At 40.0% G+C, this 18,053-nt stretch overlaps 1 protein-coding gene across 1 annotated transcript; it reads left to right on the top strand.

The window, feature by feature from the left end:
- Window positions 1-301: 301 nt before the first annotated feature.
- Window positions 302-16,411, top strand: kpna5 (karyopherin alpha 5 (importin alpha 6)). Its single transcript, XM_053327449.1, has 14 exons — window positions 302-380; window positions 3,606-3,739; window positions 8,446-8,547; window positions 9,058-9,157; window positions 9,428-9,522; window positions 9,651-9,782; window positions 9,953-10,041; window positions 10,129-10,228; window positions 10,357-10,520; window positions 12,058-12,136; window positions 12,244-12,369; window positions 12,453-12,580; window positions 12,787-12,965; window positions 14,349-16,411. Exons 2-14 carry the CDS (start codon window positions 3,611-3,613, stop codon window positions 14,534-14,536), a joined length of 1,611 nt encoding a protein of 536 aa, XP_053183424.1. The 5' UTR covers window positions 302-380; window positions 3,606-3,610; the 3' UTR covers window positions 14,537-16,411.
- The last annotated feature ends 1,642 nt before the right edge of the window (window positions 16,412-18,053 follow it).

Genomic DNA, 18,053 nt, shown 5'->3' with positions numbered 1-18,053 from the left:
TTTATCAAAATATCTGGTATGCCAAGCTTCAGGTTTATGGTGAAACCAAACTTTCATAACAAAGTCATTGCTATAAAAGCTATGTTCTTTGTATCCCTCTACATCCATCCACCATATATTAACTTTTGTTCGTATCTGATTAGTTTATACGTGTTAATAAAGATGTTTATGAATGTTTTGAAAATTGCTTTTTGCTCAGAAAGAGGAACACCGGCCGACAGCTGACGGACGTGACGTATGGAGTTGTTGACGCGGGGGGTTTGCTGGGAAAGTTTTAATAGGACGCCATTTTGCTATCAGAGGCAGAAGCAGGGGAAGAAGGAGAGGTTGTAACTGTCAAACATCCACACGCAGTTCCAGGTACAGCAAAGCTTCAGTGGGTAAGAATCAGTGCTGATATGTGTCATGATATCTGACGTTGTTGTTATTGAAACTAACTACACCTGAGATAACGTGATCTGACCCAACGTTGCATTAGCGGAGGAGCTAGCGTGCTAGTGCAGAAAAGCCTGGGAATAGCCCAACAACATGTAGCTGTGTTACTCAGAGACATGCTGCTGAAACTAAATAAAACCTAGTGCTGCTGGTTGGGTTGACGCCAGCTGTGTGTATACAGTGTAATTTTGAACAGGTCATGCTTTGGTGTAACTTAACTGTCAGCAGTGCAGCGTTAGCATGCACGGAGCTTAGCATGACCTCCTCTTTCCTGTGTGGGAGAAATGTATTTAAAGCAGGGATGCTGTAACTGTTCACACTGACACATACATGAGAATCAGTCAACCTGCGGGATCTTTAGGAATATTCAAATGACTAGTTTGATGTCGTCATAACCTGTTGTGATGTTTGCACGGTTTAAAATGAAGGTGTGTGATATGAACGTGCATCGTTCCATATTTGGAAATTAATGTGTGCTCTCTCTGTGTGACGTTGAATGTTGGAAGTCCTATTCTCAAGTTCTGCTGTCTGTCAAAAATCCTGATGAGATCGGCTCTAATCATCAGAAAGTCGTGAAACTCATATCAGTGTGGATGAAATGTTTAAGCCAATCATTGCACTGTCATAGCTCATACCTCTGTTTGTAAACACACCTGCTAGTTTTGACGATATGAAACATTACTCCTCCATATTCAGAGTTTTTTCAAAAGTTAGTTAATCATTTTTTTGTCTTCATGATCACCAGTCAGCTTGAATTGGTTCCAGGCACAGTTGGTGTGAAAGCGCTCTCAAGATCAGATGTTTAGTTACTTTTGAAAGTAATTCTGGGACTGTGATTTTTTTCTTACTTGCATACTCCGTGTCAGTCTTAAATTTAATTCATAATGGTGAATTAACTTCACAAACCCTTCTAAAACCCTGTGCAAAGTATCAATCAAACAGTGACCAGATCATATATTTTCAGTATAACTCCATATAGTCACCACTGCATTTTCTGTGATCAGTCAGTTCATTTCCCCTGCCAGACAAACACATATTAGTAATTATTTATCTACAGAGCCTTTGCTTTTCATCTTGCTGTATCTATCTTTGCTTCTCTGGAACTCTGGACTCTTGATTGGTTTGGTGATTGATGATGCCTCTCACAAACCTTGCATCATGTGATCAAAGACCTTTTTAATGGGATTATATTGCAAGTTGTTGGGTTTGTGATGTGGGCTCAAATTAGGATCATAACTATTGTACAATGTACGACTACATCCAAATGTGTAAAATATGTTGATGATATTTGTATTTGTTTTTTAGAAACTAAAAGCTGAGCTGCTGCTGATATGCAGAATGTATGATGTTGTTTAGCACTGACAAACAAGTCAGACACTTTTAATACATGAAACCCCCAGACCTGTCCTGAGAGCCAATCAGTAACGCCCAACCAACAAAAACACTCCCAAAACCCTGACCCAACCTGACCTACCAACTGCTCAGGAAATACATAATGAATAGTATACGTGTTAACACTCTTACATCCATGTGGCATCAGAGTGGATTAATATCAGCTCCATCAAAGAAAAGTATTGCATGTTTCATTCACCACAAACATAACAAGATAGGAATGTCTCATACTTTGGCCAGTTGAACAGCCTCTGAACTTAATTACACCCATTCCAAACTCCCTTACAAAAATATACAATTTAACATCATTTTTTTTGTCAGTAGGTCAGCAAAACTGATCGTCCATGTTTTTTACTATAAGCCGATAACATGATTATTGTGACAGACAGAGCTATTTGAAATAAGTCAGAATTATCCATGTTGCTTGTTTTAACCTACAAACAAGGCCTCTTTTAAACAATGTATTTTTATAAGGGAGTTTGGCATGAGCGTTAAGTTCAGAGGCTGTTCAGCTGGGACACACTTTCAGTGCCTTTATGGGACACATACCCAGTGTTTCAGAGCATCCTCATTGGCTAGGCAGCTTCAGGAGGGAGTGTCAAATGTGGAATTAACATACTTTTACCTGTAGCTGTTAAGTTCAGTGTGAACTTTTTCACTCACAAACAGACAGATGTGTAACTGCAAACCTGTACAAATATTAATTTGATCAAATGTGGTGATATGGTGGCACACAGCTACAATACTTATGACCATGATTTGAGCCCATAGGATGATGATGATGATGATTTATGAGTATGGGACTGATGTATTTAGTCTGTGTATTTAGTCTGTGTATTTAGTTTGTAATGTTTCTGTCACCATACACAAAGATTGCAGATTGAAAGCAAGTAGTTGTTAGCTCTGTTACAAAGGCTCTCTTCATCGTTTGAATAGGTTAGTTTTTTGCACCTGGTCTCTAAGAAATAATAATAACTCAAATTATTATTACAAGCAGAGTGTTTTTATAGATCTTGTAACATGTTTGGTGGAAATTTAACACTGGAGTAATCTCTAAATCTACTTACAGTCCCAACTCTTGTATTCCTGTTGAGCCCATTTTCAATAATTGCCCCACGGCAGCTTGTTAAAGAGCCTGTGTCCTTTTGTGTGTGTTTCTTGTTCTGTTCAGTAGTGCAGCAGTAAACAGCTTTGCTGTTTTTAAAAGAAGAAGCAGGTATACTCAGCCAATGTTCCCAGTGTAAATGCAGATTCAGCTTATTAAAAATGATGTTAGAGAACTGTGTGATCAAGCCCACATTCTATAGGAGGATGACAAATGAAAGGAAAAAACCAACAGAGTTATAAATGCTTGACCCCTACAGTGAAGGGATCTGGTGGCTCTGTTATGTGGTGGGGGGCATTTTACTGGCATGGTTTGGGACCACTTGACCTCCTACAGTGAAGGGTCACTGCAAATGAATGCAAAGTTCTAAATGACATTTCTATCTTGATGAGATTGGTCTCTTCCATCCACAGAGCATGAGGAGACACTGAATGGTTAGAGTATTAAAATGATCACAGTCACCATATCTAGAGGTCACAGACTGTAGAATCAATAACAAGGAGCACTGAAGCTGTTCTGGCAGCACATGGAGACTCAACATTAGTTTTAACTTTAATTTGTTCCCTGCCTGTATATTTGTGTCCGCGGCTAAACCATGTCCGAGTCATAGATCCTCAACACTTCATGTTTGCTTTTGTTGAAGAACGGCCTGTCTTGTATCCTGACTCTGCAGACACGATGGCTAGTCCAGGAAAAGAGAATTACAGGATGAAGAGCTATAAGAACAAAGCACTGAATCCTCAGGAGATGCGTCGAAGGAGAGAGGAAGAAGGAATCCAGCTACGCAAACAGAAAAGAGAGGAGCAGGTAAATGCTGATTCACCTTCAACCACCTGATTCATGTATGTAATCCAGACTTCCTGACACTGGGGTTGGGACCCAAAACCAGTTCCAAATTAGAACAGAATCCAAAATGTCAAGAACTAGGTACCCTTCAAAAAATGGAATGATAGAATTTTGGTTCTGCTCATCAATACATGATAACTTTGTATTATTGCAAACCAAGGCTACATATGCCTATCTACACCATGCGTCAATGCAACAGAATATAGATGTATTTAGATGTCAAGAGTGTGAAAGACGGTTCATGGTAAACACTCAAAAGTGTGGCTTCACTTTATTAAAGAAAATGAAAGACACAGCATTTGGGAAGCTAATTTTGCTGTAAGTGAATTTATTTATTTATTTTTTATTAGGAGCCACACTGACAACTGAACACTGAAACACTTACAATTATAAATGACAACAATACATAAAAACCATAAAGTTTACACCAGGGGTGCTCACACTTTTTCAGCATGCAAGCTACTTATAAAATGACCAAGTCAAAATGATCTACCTACCACAAAAATGCAAAACATATATTTATTTATAAATATTGATAATTCTTTATATGTACAATATATGTTGATGTACCTTGCATAACCGCATGAGGCCATATTGCACAACACAACACAATTAACTATGTACATTTTTTGTCATTACCTGAATTTACTCTGATCTCAGCCAGCCTCAAGCACACTTCCAAATGATCATCAGTCATGGTGGAACGGTACATGGACTTAATGATCTTCATGTGGGAAAAGGCTGACTCACATAAATAAGTTGAGCCGAATAATGCAGTCAAGGAGGTAGCACATTTCCTCAAGTTGGGGTACTTTTCCTCTGTGAATAAGTTCCAGAACTGTCCATGAGCTCTGGACTTCAGCTGAATGTCGGCTTGTAGTGTCAAAATCTCATCTTCCACTCCAGAAGAGTTCAGGTGAAACAGTGTTGCAATTTTTGATGTGAGTGAATCAACCTCAACATCTTCCAGAAAAGTATAGCACATGAATGTAGCGATTGGCTCAAGCAAAGAAAAGTCTTGAAAGCGTTTGCTCTGTGTAGCGTCCACTGTCAAGTTGCACACAGACCTTCCCTTGCATCTCCAGCTCTGACGCCAGGTTCTGGAAGTTTGCCAAATCATGGCGCTGTAGCTTTGAGGAGAGATGTTGCATCTTTCGTTTGAAAGCATTAACTGAGCTGATAATATTGATCACCGTTTTGTCTTTTCCTGGCAGCTCTAGATTAAGGTCATTCAACATGTTTGTCAAATCGGTTAAAAATGCCAAGTCTAACAGCCACTGACCGTCATTTAGTTGCTTGTATTCTGCATGTCCAGTTACACAGAGAAACTCCTTAATCTCCGGACAGAGCTCTCTAAATCTTTGCAGGAATTTCCCTTGACTAAGCCATCTCACGTCAGTGTGTAACAACAGCTCAGAGTGGTCGCAGTCAGCCTTCTCCAGATGTGCACGGAATAGCCGTCTTTGAAGAGATCTGGTGCGGATAGAACAGGCGATCTTCGTTGCCACATCCATGATCTCTTTCATGTTGAGCATTTTAGCGCATAATGCTTGTTGATGGATTATGCAGTGGTAATTCAGGAAGTCCGGGAAAGCATCGTCCTGCCTGCACTTGGCAATAAATCCATTCAAGCGGCCAACCATTGCGGGTGCCCCATCCGTGGTGATGGACACCAGTTTGTACACTGGGAGCTGGGTTTTCTCGATTTAAAGTTTTTGAACGACTGAAATATGTCCTCTCCTCACGTCTGTTCTTTCATGTGCAGTACTGTTAATAGCTCCTCTTTTGCAGTGATATCAGTAAACACCATACAAATGAAAATGCACATCTGGGCTGTGTCACTCACGTCCGTAGATTTGTCCAACTGCAGTGAGAAACACTGGCAATCTGTGATGTCCTTCCAGAGTTGCTGGGTCAAATCCTCGGCCATGGCTTCACTGCGCTGTGTAACTGTACTTCTTGACAGCTGGAGAGCTTTGATCGAAGATAATAATTCTGCCTTGTTTTTAAAATCTCGGAACAATGAGTCAGCTGCTTCAACGAATGCCTCTTTTACCATCTCTCCGTCTTGGAGAGAACTTCTTGTTTTTAACAATGAGGTGACTCACCCGGAACGATGCTTCAGTGGCAGCTTTCGCTTTTGAAGTTGGCTGTGAGATGACTGCTGTCCGGACAACTGGCATTTTAGTTCCTTCACCTTTCTCTTTCTCAGCTCGCTTTTCGGCGGGAAGTCGGTGTCATATTTTCTATGAACAGTCTGAAAATGCCGCTCCACATTTCCCTTCTTCGGTATTGCGATGGTAGACTGGCAGATGAGGCAAACACACTCCGAAAATGTCATTGTGGAAAAAAAAGTCCTCCTCCCATTCCGTATGAAAGTGATACGTTACCCCCGCTCATTTTTATATCCTTTCTTAATTTTAAGAGAAAAAAACTGAGGGCTAAAAATTGGAGGTAACTCGTTAGCTAGCTTGTTAGTTTTGCTGCTCTTAGCGTGTGACCTAAGTGTCAGAAAAAGTCAGATGTCATCTGACTGGCTGCCCTGCATATCAATCAAGTGATGGGATGGATGATAGGCTGAGGTCTATTTTTCTAATGCCATGTGATCTACCCACACTACCTTTGCGATCGACTGGTAGATCGCGATCAACGTATTGAGCACCCATGGTTTACACAGATGACCTACGTGAGTAGTATAAAAGAAAACAACAACAACAATAAAGACAGTACCACAATACAAAACCACACAAAAGGGACAAAAAGGAAAACAAACAGATAACAGAAAACAAAAAACAAACAAACATATTTTCACATGAATTAGCCCGAACAGAAATATGGCGAGACTGATGGTATACACAAATTCCAGGTTAAGAGAAAAGTGAATGATGTATAATCCGTAGAGAAAATACTTGATACCATGATACGTGTCCAAGCTGCAAAAAGGCTATATTAGCGATCCACAGCTGACCAATATATTTAAAAAAAAAATAGAGTAAATAGATAACGTAAGTAAGAAAGAGAAGGTAAACCCAGAGGCCAGTACTATACTGGAACCTCCTCATAGTAGCCTACTGGTAGTGGTACAACATTAAGTACTTCAAAACACAAGAGAACAAAACAAAAGGGATGGTGGTGATGGAGGGAGGTTACTACATTCAAATGAACCCTTTCATTTTATATCTACGCTCTGGAGTAAAGCTTGTAAAAGTAAAGTAAAACTTATGTGTGAATTTATAATGAATGATCTGATGGGCTAGGTTTTTAGAAGAAGAAAGAATTGTATTTCAAATAACAGACCACTTCCACTCTAACTTATAGAATTTAAGATCATTTTCCCAACCAAGGAGAGTTTCTTATAAATTGTTTGTAATTATTGTTACCAAGGGGTGCTGAGATAAAGAAACAGCCCAAGGGACACCATACGTTTTGAGTGCAGTGCGAAGCTTAAGATAAAAAAAAACAAGAACTGCCTGGAAGAGAATAAGAGTCCTTCAGATCTTGGAAGGAGCGAAGTCCTTGATGGTTAAAAATGTCACACATCAATACCTCGTTTAGACCATTGTGGAAAATTCAAGGGTATGGACCCGGACAGCAAGGCGTTATTATGCCAGATAGGTGAAAGTTTATGAAGTTTACGATCTATGGAAAAATATTTTTCGATGAAACACCAGACAGATGGTGTGTTGGATATAATATAGCGCTCTACATTTTTTTGTTTAATAGCAGAGAAAGGTAAGTCTTGAATTCTGATTGGAGCAGACAAAGCATTTTCTAAAATGCGCCATGATGCATCTGATGAGGTATCTACCCAAGTGTTAATGGCTCTTAATTGGAAGGGAAAGGCCACCTTAAGGTTTGGGACGAGACAGAGTGGAAAAACTAATCCTGGGAGGTTTATCCCTCCAAATAAATATCCTACAAAGAACATTAAGTTCTTTGAAGAAATGAATTAGGGGAGGGAGTGGTAGCATGGAAAATAAAAAGTTGATTCTTGGAAGTATATTCATTTTTATAACTGATACTGTAAGTGAATTTGTATGTTAGATTTGATCAAACATTTAAGGCAGCACAGCATCAGGCTATAAGAATGTTATCAGAAGTGTGAGCCACAGATACAGAGCTGTGCTACATGCTTCTCTGTGCTGATGATGAAAGATGAGTGTCACATAACACAGCACCCACAACACCATTTATGTACTCACACTGGATCAGACCTTTTTAAATGACGATGGAGTTATTTTGTGAATGTTCAGTTAAAAAGACTCTTTACTTACTTAAATGACACTATAGAAGTCAAGGATATTTTTTATTATACCTAAACATTTGACCACTTTTTAAAAAAAATGTATTTATTTATTTTATTTTTTTTATTACACACACAATTGGAATTGTTGAAATTCAAATGATAGCCAAACCATAGAACACCTCAAAAGCTCAATTTCCTGTCCAGCCCAAACTCAACACATTTCACAGCAGTAGGGTCTCTATGACTGATCAATAGTATGTGATTATCATGTTGGTGTATTTATTTAAATTAAATGGGTCTCTGCAAGTCTGAAAATGTTCCATATAGTCTTTGTGTAATTCATGGTTATGCATAGTCTGCATACCAAGGTTGTTAAAATATAAACAGCAGCTTAATCATGTGACTGTTACTGTGCCCACAGCTGTTCAAGAGGAGAAATGTATGTGTACCTTCAAGTGATGAATCAATGCTGGAGTGTCCCATCCAGGATCCAGACATCAGCTCCACAGTACCTGTTGCTGGTGTAAGTGTTGTTCAGCTCTCTGTGTGTGTGTGTGTGTGTGTGTGTGTGTGTGTGTGTGTGTGTTATCCTCAACACAATTTTGAAGTATCACCACATACCCACTCAAATCAGAACTGGAGGCACAGAATGTCACAGCGATTGAAGAGCTGATAGATCCTCTTCATTAAAGTGTGAACATTATTGTAGTTTTAAATGCAGCTCTTATTTTAGGCTGCTTGAAATGACAAAAGAACATTAATTTACTATTAGAGTAGCCTACTTTATAACATCTGTAGGTATGTGTGTATGAAGTTAATGTCTTTCATGTTGTTGGTCTATATACCAACACACACCTCTCACATGGACTGTATTCAATTGTTCTATGTGTTGTAGTAGTTCTAGCTAAAGCCCCAGTAACAACTGCTATTAAACACTGTGCAGGATCTGATCATGATTAAATGTAGTAGTAATATTGATGATGATGATGATAATAGTTATTGTTATGATTCTCTAATTGTGACTTTTGTGCAGGATGGGGTCATAACTCCAGATATGATTCAGATGATCTTCTCTGAAGACCCAGATCAGCAGCTAATCGCTACACAGAAGTTCAGGAAGTTACTCTCCAAAGGTTTGTGTTGCATCCCTGGAAGACATATGTAATGATGAAGATTTATGTATGTCAGTTTATGTTAATCACACTAAGACACACTGTCCAACAACCAATCTCCACAAAAGTACCACAGTGATGACAACATAAGATAGAAACAAATAATAAACAGCAATTAAAAGCTGAAGGAAAATGAAAAGTCCACTTCCTGCTGAACTTCCTGCTGGTTTTTAAATCTCTTTTTGCTCATAGTTGATGAGAGTCACAGCTTTTTGTTGTGCTTTTGTGTAGAGCCCAACCCTCCCATAGATGAGGTCATTTCCACTCCTGGTGTTGTGAATCGTTTTGTGGAGTTTCTGAAGAGGAGTGAAAACTGTACACTACAGGTACGTGTTTTCACTCATCTCATCTTGTGCTCATCATGTGATGTGAGCAGTGACACAGCAGAAATGTACCTACTAAGAATAACGTTCCTAACCTACTGTGTGTGTGTGTGTGTGTGTGTGTGTGTCAGTTTGAGGCTGCCTGGGCTCTAACCAACATTGCCTCAGGTACCTTCCTGCACACCAAGGTGGTGATTGAAACAGGAGCTGTGCCCATTTTCATTGAACTGCTGAACTCTGAGTATGAGGATGTCCAGGAACAGGTGAGACACTTTATTGTTAACCATAAGACTGTATTCATTTGAAATGAGTCTATGTTGAAATGCACATAAATGAATAAATTAGATGTGAGAAAACAGGCCCTGCAGCTGATTGGTCCAGTGCATCTATCCAATATATGTGTGTGTGTGTGTGTGTGTGTGTTGTGTGTCAGGCGGTGTGGGCATTGGGGAACATAGCTGGAGATAATGCTGAGTGCAGAGACTACGTACTCAACTGTGGCATCCTGCCATCTCTACAACAGTAAGTGCTCTGCCTCTCACTCTACATAATGTCTGAATGTGTTGTATCTGATGTGATAACATCTATATCCTGTTTTGTCACATCCAGACTGCTTGCTAAATCCAACCGTCTCACAACAACCCGTAATGCAGTGTGGGCACTGTCTAACCTGTGCCGGGGGAAGAACCCACCACCTGATTTTGCCAAGGTCAGTCCAGGTTTCATTACTGAAGTGGAATACTGGGGCCTACTGTCTTTATTTTTACTTGCAAGATTTCTCTAGTTGTTTATTCAGCTTTAACAGTAAACTGTCCCTGTGTCTGTGGTTTGTGTTAGGTGTCTCCTTGTCTCAGCGTATTGTCCAGGCTTCTGTTCAGCAGTGATCCAGATGTGCTGGCAGATGCATGCTGGGCTCTGTCTTACTTGTCTGATGGCCCCAACGAGAAGATCCAGACAGTCATTGACTCTGGAGTCTGCCGCCGGCTGGTGGAGCTGCTCATGTAAGAAGCTGTTAACAGATCGTTACAAGAGAAATACTAGAAAAATAAATGACACGTATCATCACATACACATTAAAGCAGTTCTGAAAAGGTGAGTTTCAGTGTCAGTCACAGATGTTTGGGGAGAGAGTTCCAGACAGAGGGGGGGGGGGGCAGCTATAGAGAAGGCTCGTGTCTCCCCAGGCCCAGTGCTTGGTCCTGAGAGGTGGAGGCAGGAGACTGTGGGAGGGAGTGTGTTGGTGGAGTAGGTTGGTCTGATTATGGAGGGCTTTGTAAATGAGAAGGATGTCATGGAGGCAGTGGAGGTTAATAGCAGAGCTCTGCATGTACTGGAGTTTATTCAGAACTTTGGATGATATTTGATAAAGAAAGCTGTTACAGAAAGGAGAGGAGTAGTAGTTGTTGTTGTTGTTGTTGTTGTTGTTGTTATTATTAGATGATTTAGTAGAGGAACAGCAGGCCAAGCTACATTTTCAAAATCAAGCTGACATGTACAGATGTGGCTGAAAATATTGGTACCCTTCTACATTTATTTATTTATTTAAACTAATTTTTCTCTGTGTAAAGTTAAACCTAAGGGAAGTATATGGTATCCGTTACAGCTTGGTGTCAGTACTCGATACCTCTCAAGTTATCAACTGAAATAAATACATACCAAGTAGTATGGAAACGTCTGTTAAATGATACCTGCAATCCATCCTTTGTGCACCCAGAGCTAGAAAATATCACTAATCTTATCCACTTGCTCACAGCCAATCAATGCAGGCGCTCTTTTATTTAATTGGTCCATTGCCACCACAGCTACAGCCCGTCTGTGGTGGTGAAGTCGTAGTGAAGTTGAGTTAGCACACTGAGGAGTTCAGCAGCCAAGACGCTACCTGAACACTCTAAAGTGTGTCTACACTACACATCTGTTACACCAGATAAAAGACAATGCACTGAATGTGGAATGGTTATCTAATGAAGTACTTAGCTGGTATCAGTATCACTTTTAAGGGTTCTTGGATTGGTACTGCTATCATCATTATTTTACAGTACATCTGTCATTCTTTATTTCACATTGAATGTAACTGAAACTTTGCTTTTCATTTACAACTTAACATATTATTTAATACACTTGAACAAATGAAAATATTGCTTCCTGTGACTTGGTTCTTGTCATAATATTGATTACTAGAGTAGTGGAATGGGGCTAAATGTTGTATACCAACACAGCTACTGGGCTTTTAAACACATTAAGAAGGCAACAAGTTCCACTGATTTAATTTTGACAAAACACTTATAACATTTATTGAAAAGCATTCCAGGTGATGACTTCATGAAGCTGCCAACATTATTCCTACATACATACATACTTTGAGTAATCTAAAATATGACATGTATGTTGCTTTGTTTACATGTTTTAGTACTACATCATTTCTTGTGTTATTTAATAGTTTTGATGTCTTCCATGTTGTTCTGTAAAGTAGAAAACAGCCAAAATAAATCAAAACTTGCATAGTATGTTGTGTGAATGTTACGTGGATGTTTTTTCCAGGCACAGTGATTACAAGGTGGTTTCTCCTGCTTTACGTGCAGTGGGCAACATTGTGACAGGAGATGACATTCAGACACAGGTGTGTATATATAATGTACACACGTTGACTTTTCATTCATGTGTATATACAAGAGAACATGTAATGTGAAATATAAACATTGCCCTCTTATACTACTATCATCTCAGGTGATCTTGAACTGCTCAGCTCTGCCATGTTTACTGCACCTGCTCAGCAGTCCCAAGGAGTCCATCAAAAAGGAGGCATGCTGGACTGTGTCCAACATCACAGCAGGAAACCGAGCTCAGATTCAGGTAACGACTGTTTTACACAGCGTCAGTGTGTCATGTCTGAAGAAGTGCTTGTGTGTGTAGCTGACGTTACTTCTTCTCGTCAGAATGTGATCGATGCCAACATCTTCCCAGTACTGATTGAGATCCTTCAGAAGGCTGAGTTCCGCACAAGGAAGGAGGCAGCGTGGGCCATCACCAATGCCACATCTGGAGGCACACCTGCACAGATCAAGTATGTTTAATATACTTCTCTGTTCTGAAGGCAGAGAAAACATTACATCAAGTCTTTTTCATGGATAACAGGGAACATTACCAGTAATTATATGAACACAGCACACTTGTGCATCTTAGCTCAACTGCAGTGTGAACTCAGTGGTGTGACTCAGACTGGCACTGGACACTAATCAATCAGTGATATTTCCTCTCTTGTATGAACAGGTACCTGGTGTCTCTGAACTCCATTAAGCCCATGTGTGACCTGCTGACAGTGATGGACTCTAAGATTGTACAAGTGTCTCTAAACGGTCTGGAGAACATCCTCAGACTGGGAGAACAGGAAGCCAAACAGAACGGAACTGGCATCAACCCTTACTGTGCTCTCATCGAGGAGGCTTACGGTACAGCTCTGCAACACACCCACACCTTCAGGCACCGTTTATGACACACAAGAGGAATTTCCTTATTTTGTCACTGGCTCACTATCAGAAATACATCTGTGAGCAGGCCAACCATAATCTGATTAGCCTATCAATGAATAGGTCTCTTGTTACAGAAGACTTATCTTGTTTGTGGTTGAGACCATTGTATTTATTTATTCATCTAATGACTTATAAAGCAATGTTTACCAAATGTATTAAACATACATGAAAAGTTAAATATCCACATCATTTGATGTGCTGTTGGAAAATTGGATCAGTGTCACAAATGTTTTTTCCTCACCTTCCCCACAAAAAATATAAAACCAATATAAAGCCAACAAGCTCTTTTAAGTACATGTCTTTACATCTCACTTTATATAATGAATGTGGCAGAAAGGTTAAAGAATCTGTTGAATCAGGCTCTTCCACTTACAGAGCCTTTTATATTGTGAGGAACATCTGGAGTACACACAGTTCTACTGTGTAAGTACCAGTGGATATGTGTCAAACACATTGCTCTCACATTAAATGGAGGGTGTTACAAACAGCTGACAGCTGCTTTGTTCAGCCCATATTCTTAATACTTCCCAGTACAAATATTATTTCAGCTCATTTAACAAACCAGTGTTTGGTAGAACAATCATTTAAGCTTCTTTCACATAGTTGTCAGTTAATTACTGGGAATACTAGTGATTTACTATTTGCACATGCAGCTACATTTAGGAACATATCAGTATTGCACCTTCTCACACAGCAATGCAGGGATAGCTGGACAAAGGACTGTCCAGTAGATGGCAGTCATGCAACAGTTCTGGATGCCAACCACACTATGAGGAGCTCCTGTATTTCACAATGTGTCCAATTTCCAGCTGTTCTGGAAAAAGGAGCTTGTTTGCAGACAAAATAACTTGTATTGTTTGTTAGTCATCAAATCATGTGTGAAAACATCGGCAAGTCATCAGCAGAGTCTTGTGATTGGTTCACTCACTCAACATGAAGGAGTCTTTCATCAGCCTTCACATGTTTGTTCCTGCACTGTTACTGCTTTCATTCACAACACAGCCATACCTGCATGTTCTCTGAAATGTTGCCAGGTCTTAAGCTGGGAAACAGACAGATAGGCACATTTCCCAGAATAACATGGTTTTTATTTCACCTCTGTGTTGTGACCTTCCAGAAAAATACAGTTAAAAAAGAAACAATATCAGTGTGCATCATGTAATATCTCATCAGAGCAGTAGTTGACAGTTTTTGAAACTCAGTACTTAAGGCTCATACTCTACAGATCATTAGTTCCTGTTGTGTGAAGTGTAGTATAGCTGTATAAACTGTGTGTGTGTGTGTGTGTGTGTGTGTGTGTAGGTCTGGATAAGATCGAGTTCCTGCAGAGCCACGAGAACCAGGAAATCTACCAGAAGGCCTTTGACCTGATTGAACACTACTTTGGTGTGGAGGAGGAGGATGCCAGCCTGGCACCGCAAGTGGACCAAAGCCAGGGCCAGTTCATCTTCCAGCAGCAGGAAGGACCCATGGAGGGTTTCCAGCTCTAACCCTACCTCACCTCGTCAGCCCTTCCTTTTTCCTGGTTCTCTAAAACCCCTGCTGGAGAAAGCGGCCTACTGGGCCACAAACTCTCCTGGGTCCTCACCTGGTCTCTCCTGGGCCAGCTCCCCCAGACCTTCACTTCTACAATGCCTTCACCACCAACTCTGGAGAGACAGAGGGATTTGTGAATAATGAGATGACAAGTGACAGCACATGTGGTTCATTGAACCTGTGGGGGCCTGCATGGAGAACTGAGCTCTGCTGGTGTCCCTCCCACTGATCAGATGTCTATGCCATTGAAGGCCTACTCATGTTAAAGAAAGAATTGTGCTACAGTATGATTTTCCTTTTGACTTCCTGTCATTTTATCATTCTAAATGATGTTACAATTAGAAATTGTTTTTCCAAATCAGCATCCATATCCCTTTTTGAATGTGAAACTACCTCTTCAGTCTTCAGAGAGAAAGAAAAAGAAGGGAAGGACAGAAAAGCCCTGAATGAACAGATGGAGCATTTTCTTTTATTATAGCTAAAATCCACTCTTGGTGTTCAGTTTGGGGTTTGGTGGCTGACCTGCCAGAAGCAAGGAAGCAGGTAGTGGAAGTAAATACATTACTACTGTACATCCTGGGTTTGGCATACTAAAACTCTGAAGCAGCTGTACATGTTCTCTGGACTCTTTCTCCTCTCCTGTTCATTTAAACGGACTTGATGATCACTTGGGGACTCAGTGGTCTTTATTTATTTGTCTTCTGAGATCCATGGAGGATCTCTCTCTCTCTCTCTCGTTCGTTCGTTCTTTCTCTCTCTCTCTCGTTCGTTCTTTCTCTCCCCCCCCCCTCCTTTTAGCTCAGCCTGAAGGCAACTGCTTCCTGAATTATGTAATTGGACAACTGGCACAAGTTAGTTTGAAATCTGTGACTGTGTTGGCTGTTCACTGGTGTTTTTGCTGCTTATTTTAAATGTTCTGTATTTCAGAAAGCAGTATCAGGGCAATGCAACATGATGCAGTGTGCACAACAGTCTCACTAGTTAATGAGATGTTTGCTTTGTTTTCTACCTTGTCACCCTGGACTAGCAGCATGATGTATCTTAAATTATTTAGTTTTTCTGCCTGCAATCGTTTCCCTTGATGTGATGGGAGTAGTTGACTGAATTGGAGGGTTTTGTATATTATATATACATGTTAGAAAGTGTCAAAGTATTTAAGTGGCTGTGAGAAGGTGTGATATACCGTTGCAGTACTTACAGTCCATCACTGCTTCTACTTTATGCATCTCCCATCATTTCTGTTTGATTTTGAGGAGGTTTGTCTCGTCTCAACTTTTCCACTTAGATTTTTTTCATGTTCTGAATTTGTGGTTGAAGTCTTAGGATGGAAGCACAGTGTTTATTTTCCTACTTGAGGGTCTATCTCTGAAATTTTTTCGATACGTGCACATTTGAGCACAGCAACATTATTGGTGGAAAACCGAACATGAAGTCGATCTATATTTACATGAAATGGAAAATAGTTATAATGCCTAAATTACATCAAGCACATTCAATCGTGTATAGTTTTCTAATATTTCTGGTTTGTATGATTGTATATCATTTTTAGGTTTTTGTAGTGTAATTGTTTTTTTCCCGATAGGGAATTAATTTGCTGTGTGCTTGTGGCTCTCAGTAGAAATCGTCTGTTAGAAGACCAGCAGCCTGTGCACAGAGGAGGGAATGACTGTATGCAGCTGCAGTCTAAAGTTACTTACACTGACTGGACCACACAGGACTGGCAGTGAAGCTGGGTTAGGCTGCCTGTAGTGCTGCCTGGCCCCCTTGTGTGGGGATGCACATGTGATATTGTGTAACAAGAACTAATAAATCTATCTGTTGGATACAGACTTTACTTGTTTCTTTGCTGCTCTGTTATATCGTATCAAACATTCACACGCTGACTGACTTTGCATATTATCTGATGCTTCACTGTTGCCTCTCTTGCTAATAAATACAAAGTGTTATTAAGTAATGTGTACTACCGTAAGTCTCTCACTGATCCAACACTTGAATGAACTTCATATAGATAGATAGATAGATAGAGTTAGTCATTAGATCAATATAAATGAGCTTGGCTTTCATATTATTCCCAGCCAATGAAGATACCATAATCAACAGTAAATTTATCATACTAACAATTTATATGTTGGCTTTGGTTGCTTGGATTTCTTGAAATAGTCCCAGCCATCAGTGCATTTCATTTGATTTAGTTTAGTCATGGCTGATCCCACTGGAACATTAGACTACCCATTAGTATTAGATCCACTGTCTCTTTTGGTTTATGAGCTAAGAGGCTGCCTGGTATCACTAGACAAATTGTCATTTCCTTTAAAGTTGCATGAAACTCTGAAGTCTACTCTCCAGAGGTACAGCTGGAGCCTTCAAAGTCCCAGCAAACACCATCCAGGTTTACATACTGAGTTCTAGTACAGGCACAACTACAGGAAATTAAAATGTATCCCTGTTTCTGACTTTTTATGCAAATGTAAAACTCAAGGGAAGAATTAAATAGAATATGAATCTTAAACAAAATAGAATTCATTTTTAGAAGAAATATTTATGTACAGTAGACTGATGTCACCACAACTAAAAACATACAGCATATGAACAAGCTTCTTCATTGTCCATGCTAACAGGAGGGAGAGTCCTAATCTGCTTTGACAGAACCATTCAGTTTGAAACAACTCACTGAAATAAAAAGCTGTCACACTTGGATGCACTGACCTGTCAGCTGACACTAAACCACGTTCTCTACCCTGCTGCTTCTGTCTGTGAGGAGTTCAAACCCCTCATAATTCTCTAGTAGTTAGACTTGGATGGAAAAGTAGTTGCTGTGTTTGGCTACAATGTATCTAATCCAGTTCCAACCACAGTGTGAGACGGTATTGATAGTGTTGTGTTTTGTTCTGCACATTAAACACTATGCAGAACAAAACACAAATATAAGCAAATGTTTTCTGTTAAACATCTGCTCCAGACATGTTATAAGATGATATGGTTTTCCACCAGAAGTGAACATTTTTTGTTATCTTGATGTCTCCTCCTTCACTGTAAAATACATCCTCAGTGTTTGTGCACTGGAAGCTTAAATGTCCATATCACATACTAGACTATGATTGTGATAGTTGTGATATCACAAACATGCTTGTAGGCCCCTCCCTTAAACCCTTTCGTTTGTTCACTTTGTTCACAACCCCCCCCCCCCCCCCCCCCCCAAAAAAAAAAACAACAAACAAACATGCACCTGGCACAGGCATGCACCTGTCACGATCACCAGCCAATATCTCAAATCAGATTTTCATTGAGCACAGAGAAACTTCTTCCTAGTTTAGCAGATGGATGTGAAAACAGCTCTCTATAGTGTTAAACTCTGCATGTACATCATTCTGCACAGTGATGGCATCCTTTCTTCTTACTGTTGCCATGATGTGATGTTGATGTCATATGCTGTTAATGCAGATAGTGTTCTTGGATGATCTCAGTATAATA

Source organism: Scomber japonicus, chromosome 10 (assembly GCF_027409825.1).
Source record: "Scomber japonicus isolate fScoJap1 chromosome 10, fScoJap1.pri, whole genome shotgun sequence".
Lineage (NCBI taxonomy): Eukaryota > Metazoa > Chordata > Actinopteri > Scombriformes > Scombridae > Scomber > Scomber japonicus.
The sequence above is the reverse complement of the archived record's forward strand: the minus strand, read 5'-3'. Positions and strand labels throughout refer to the sequence as shown.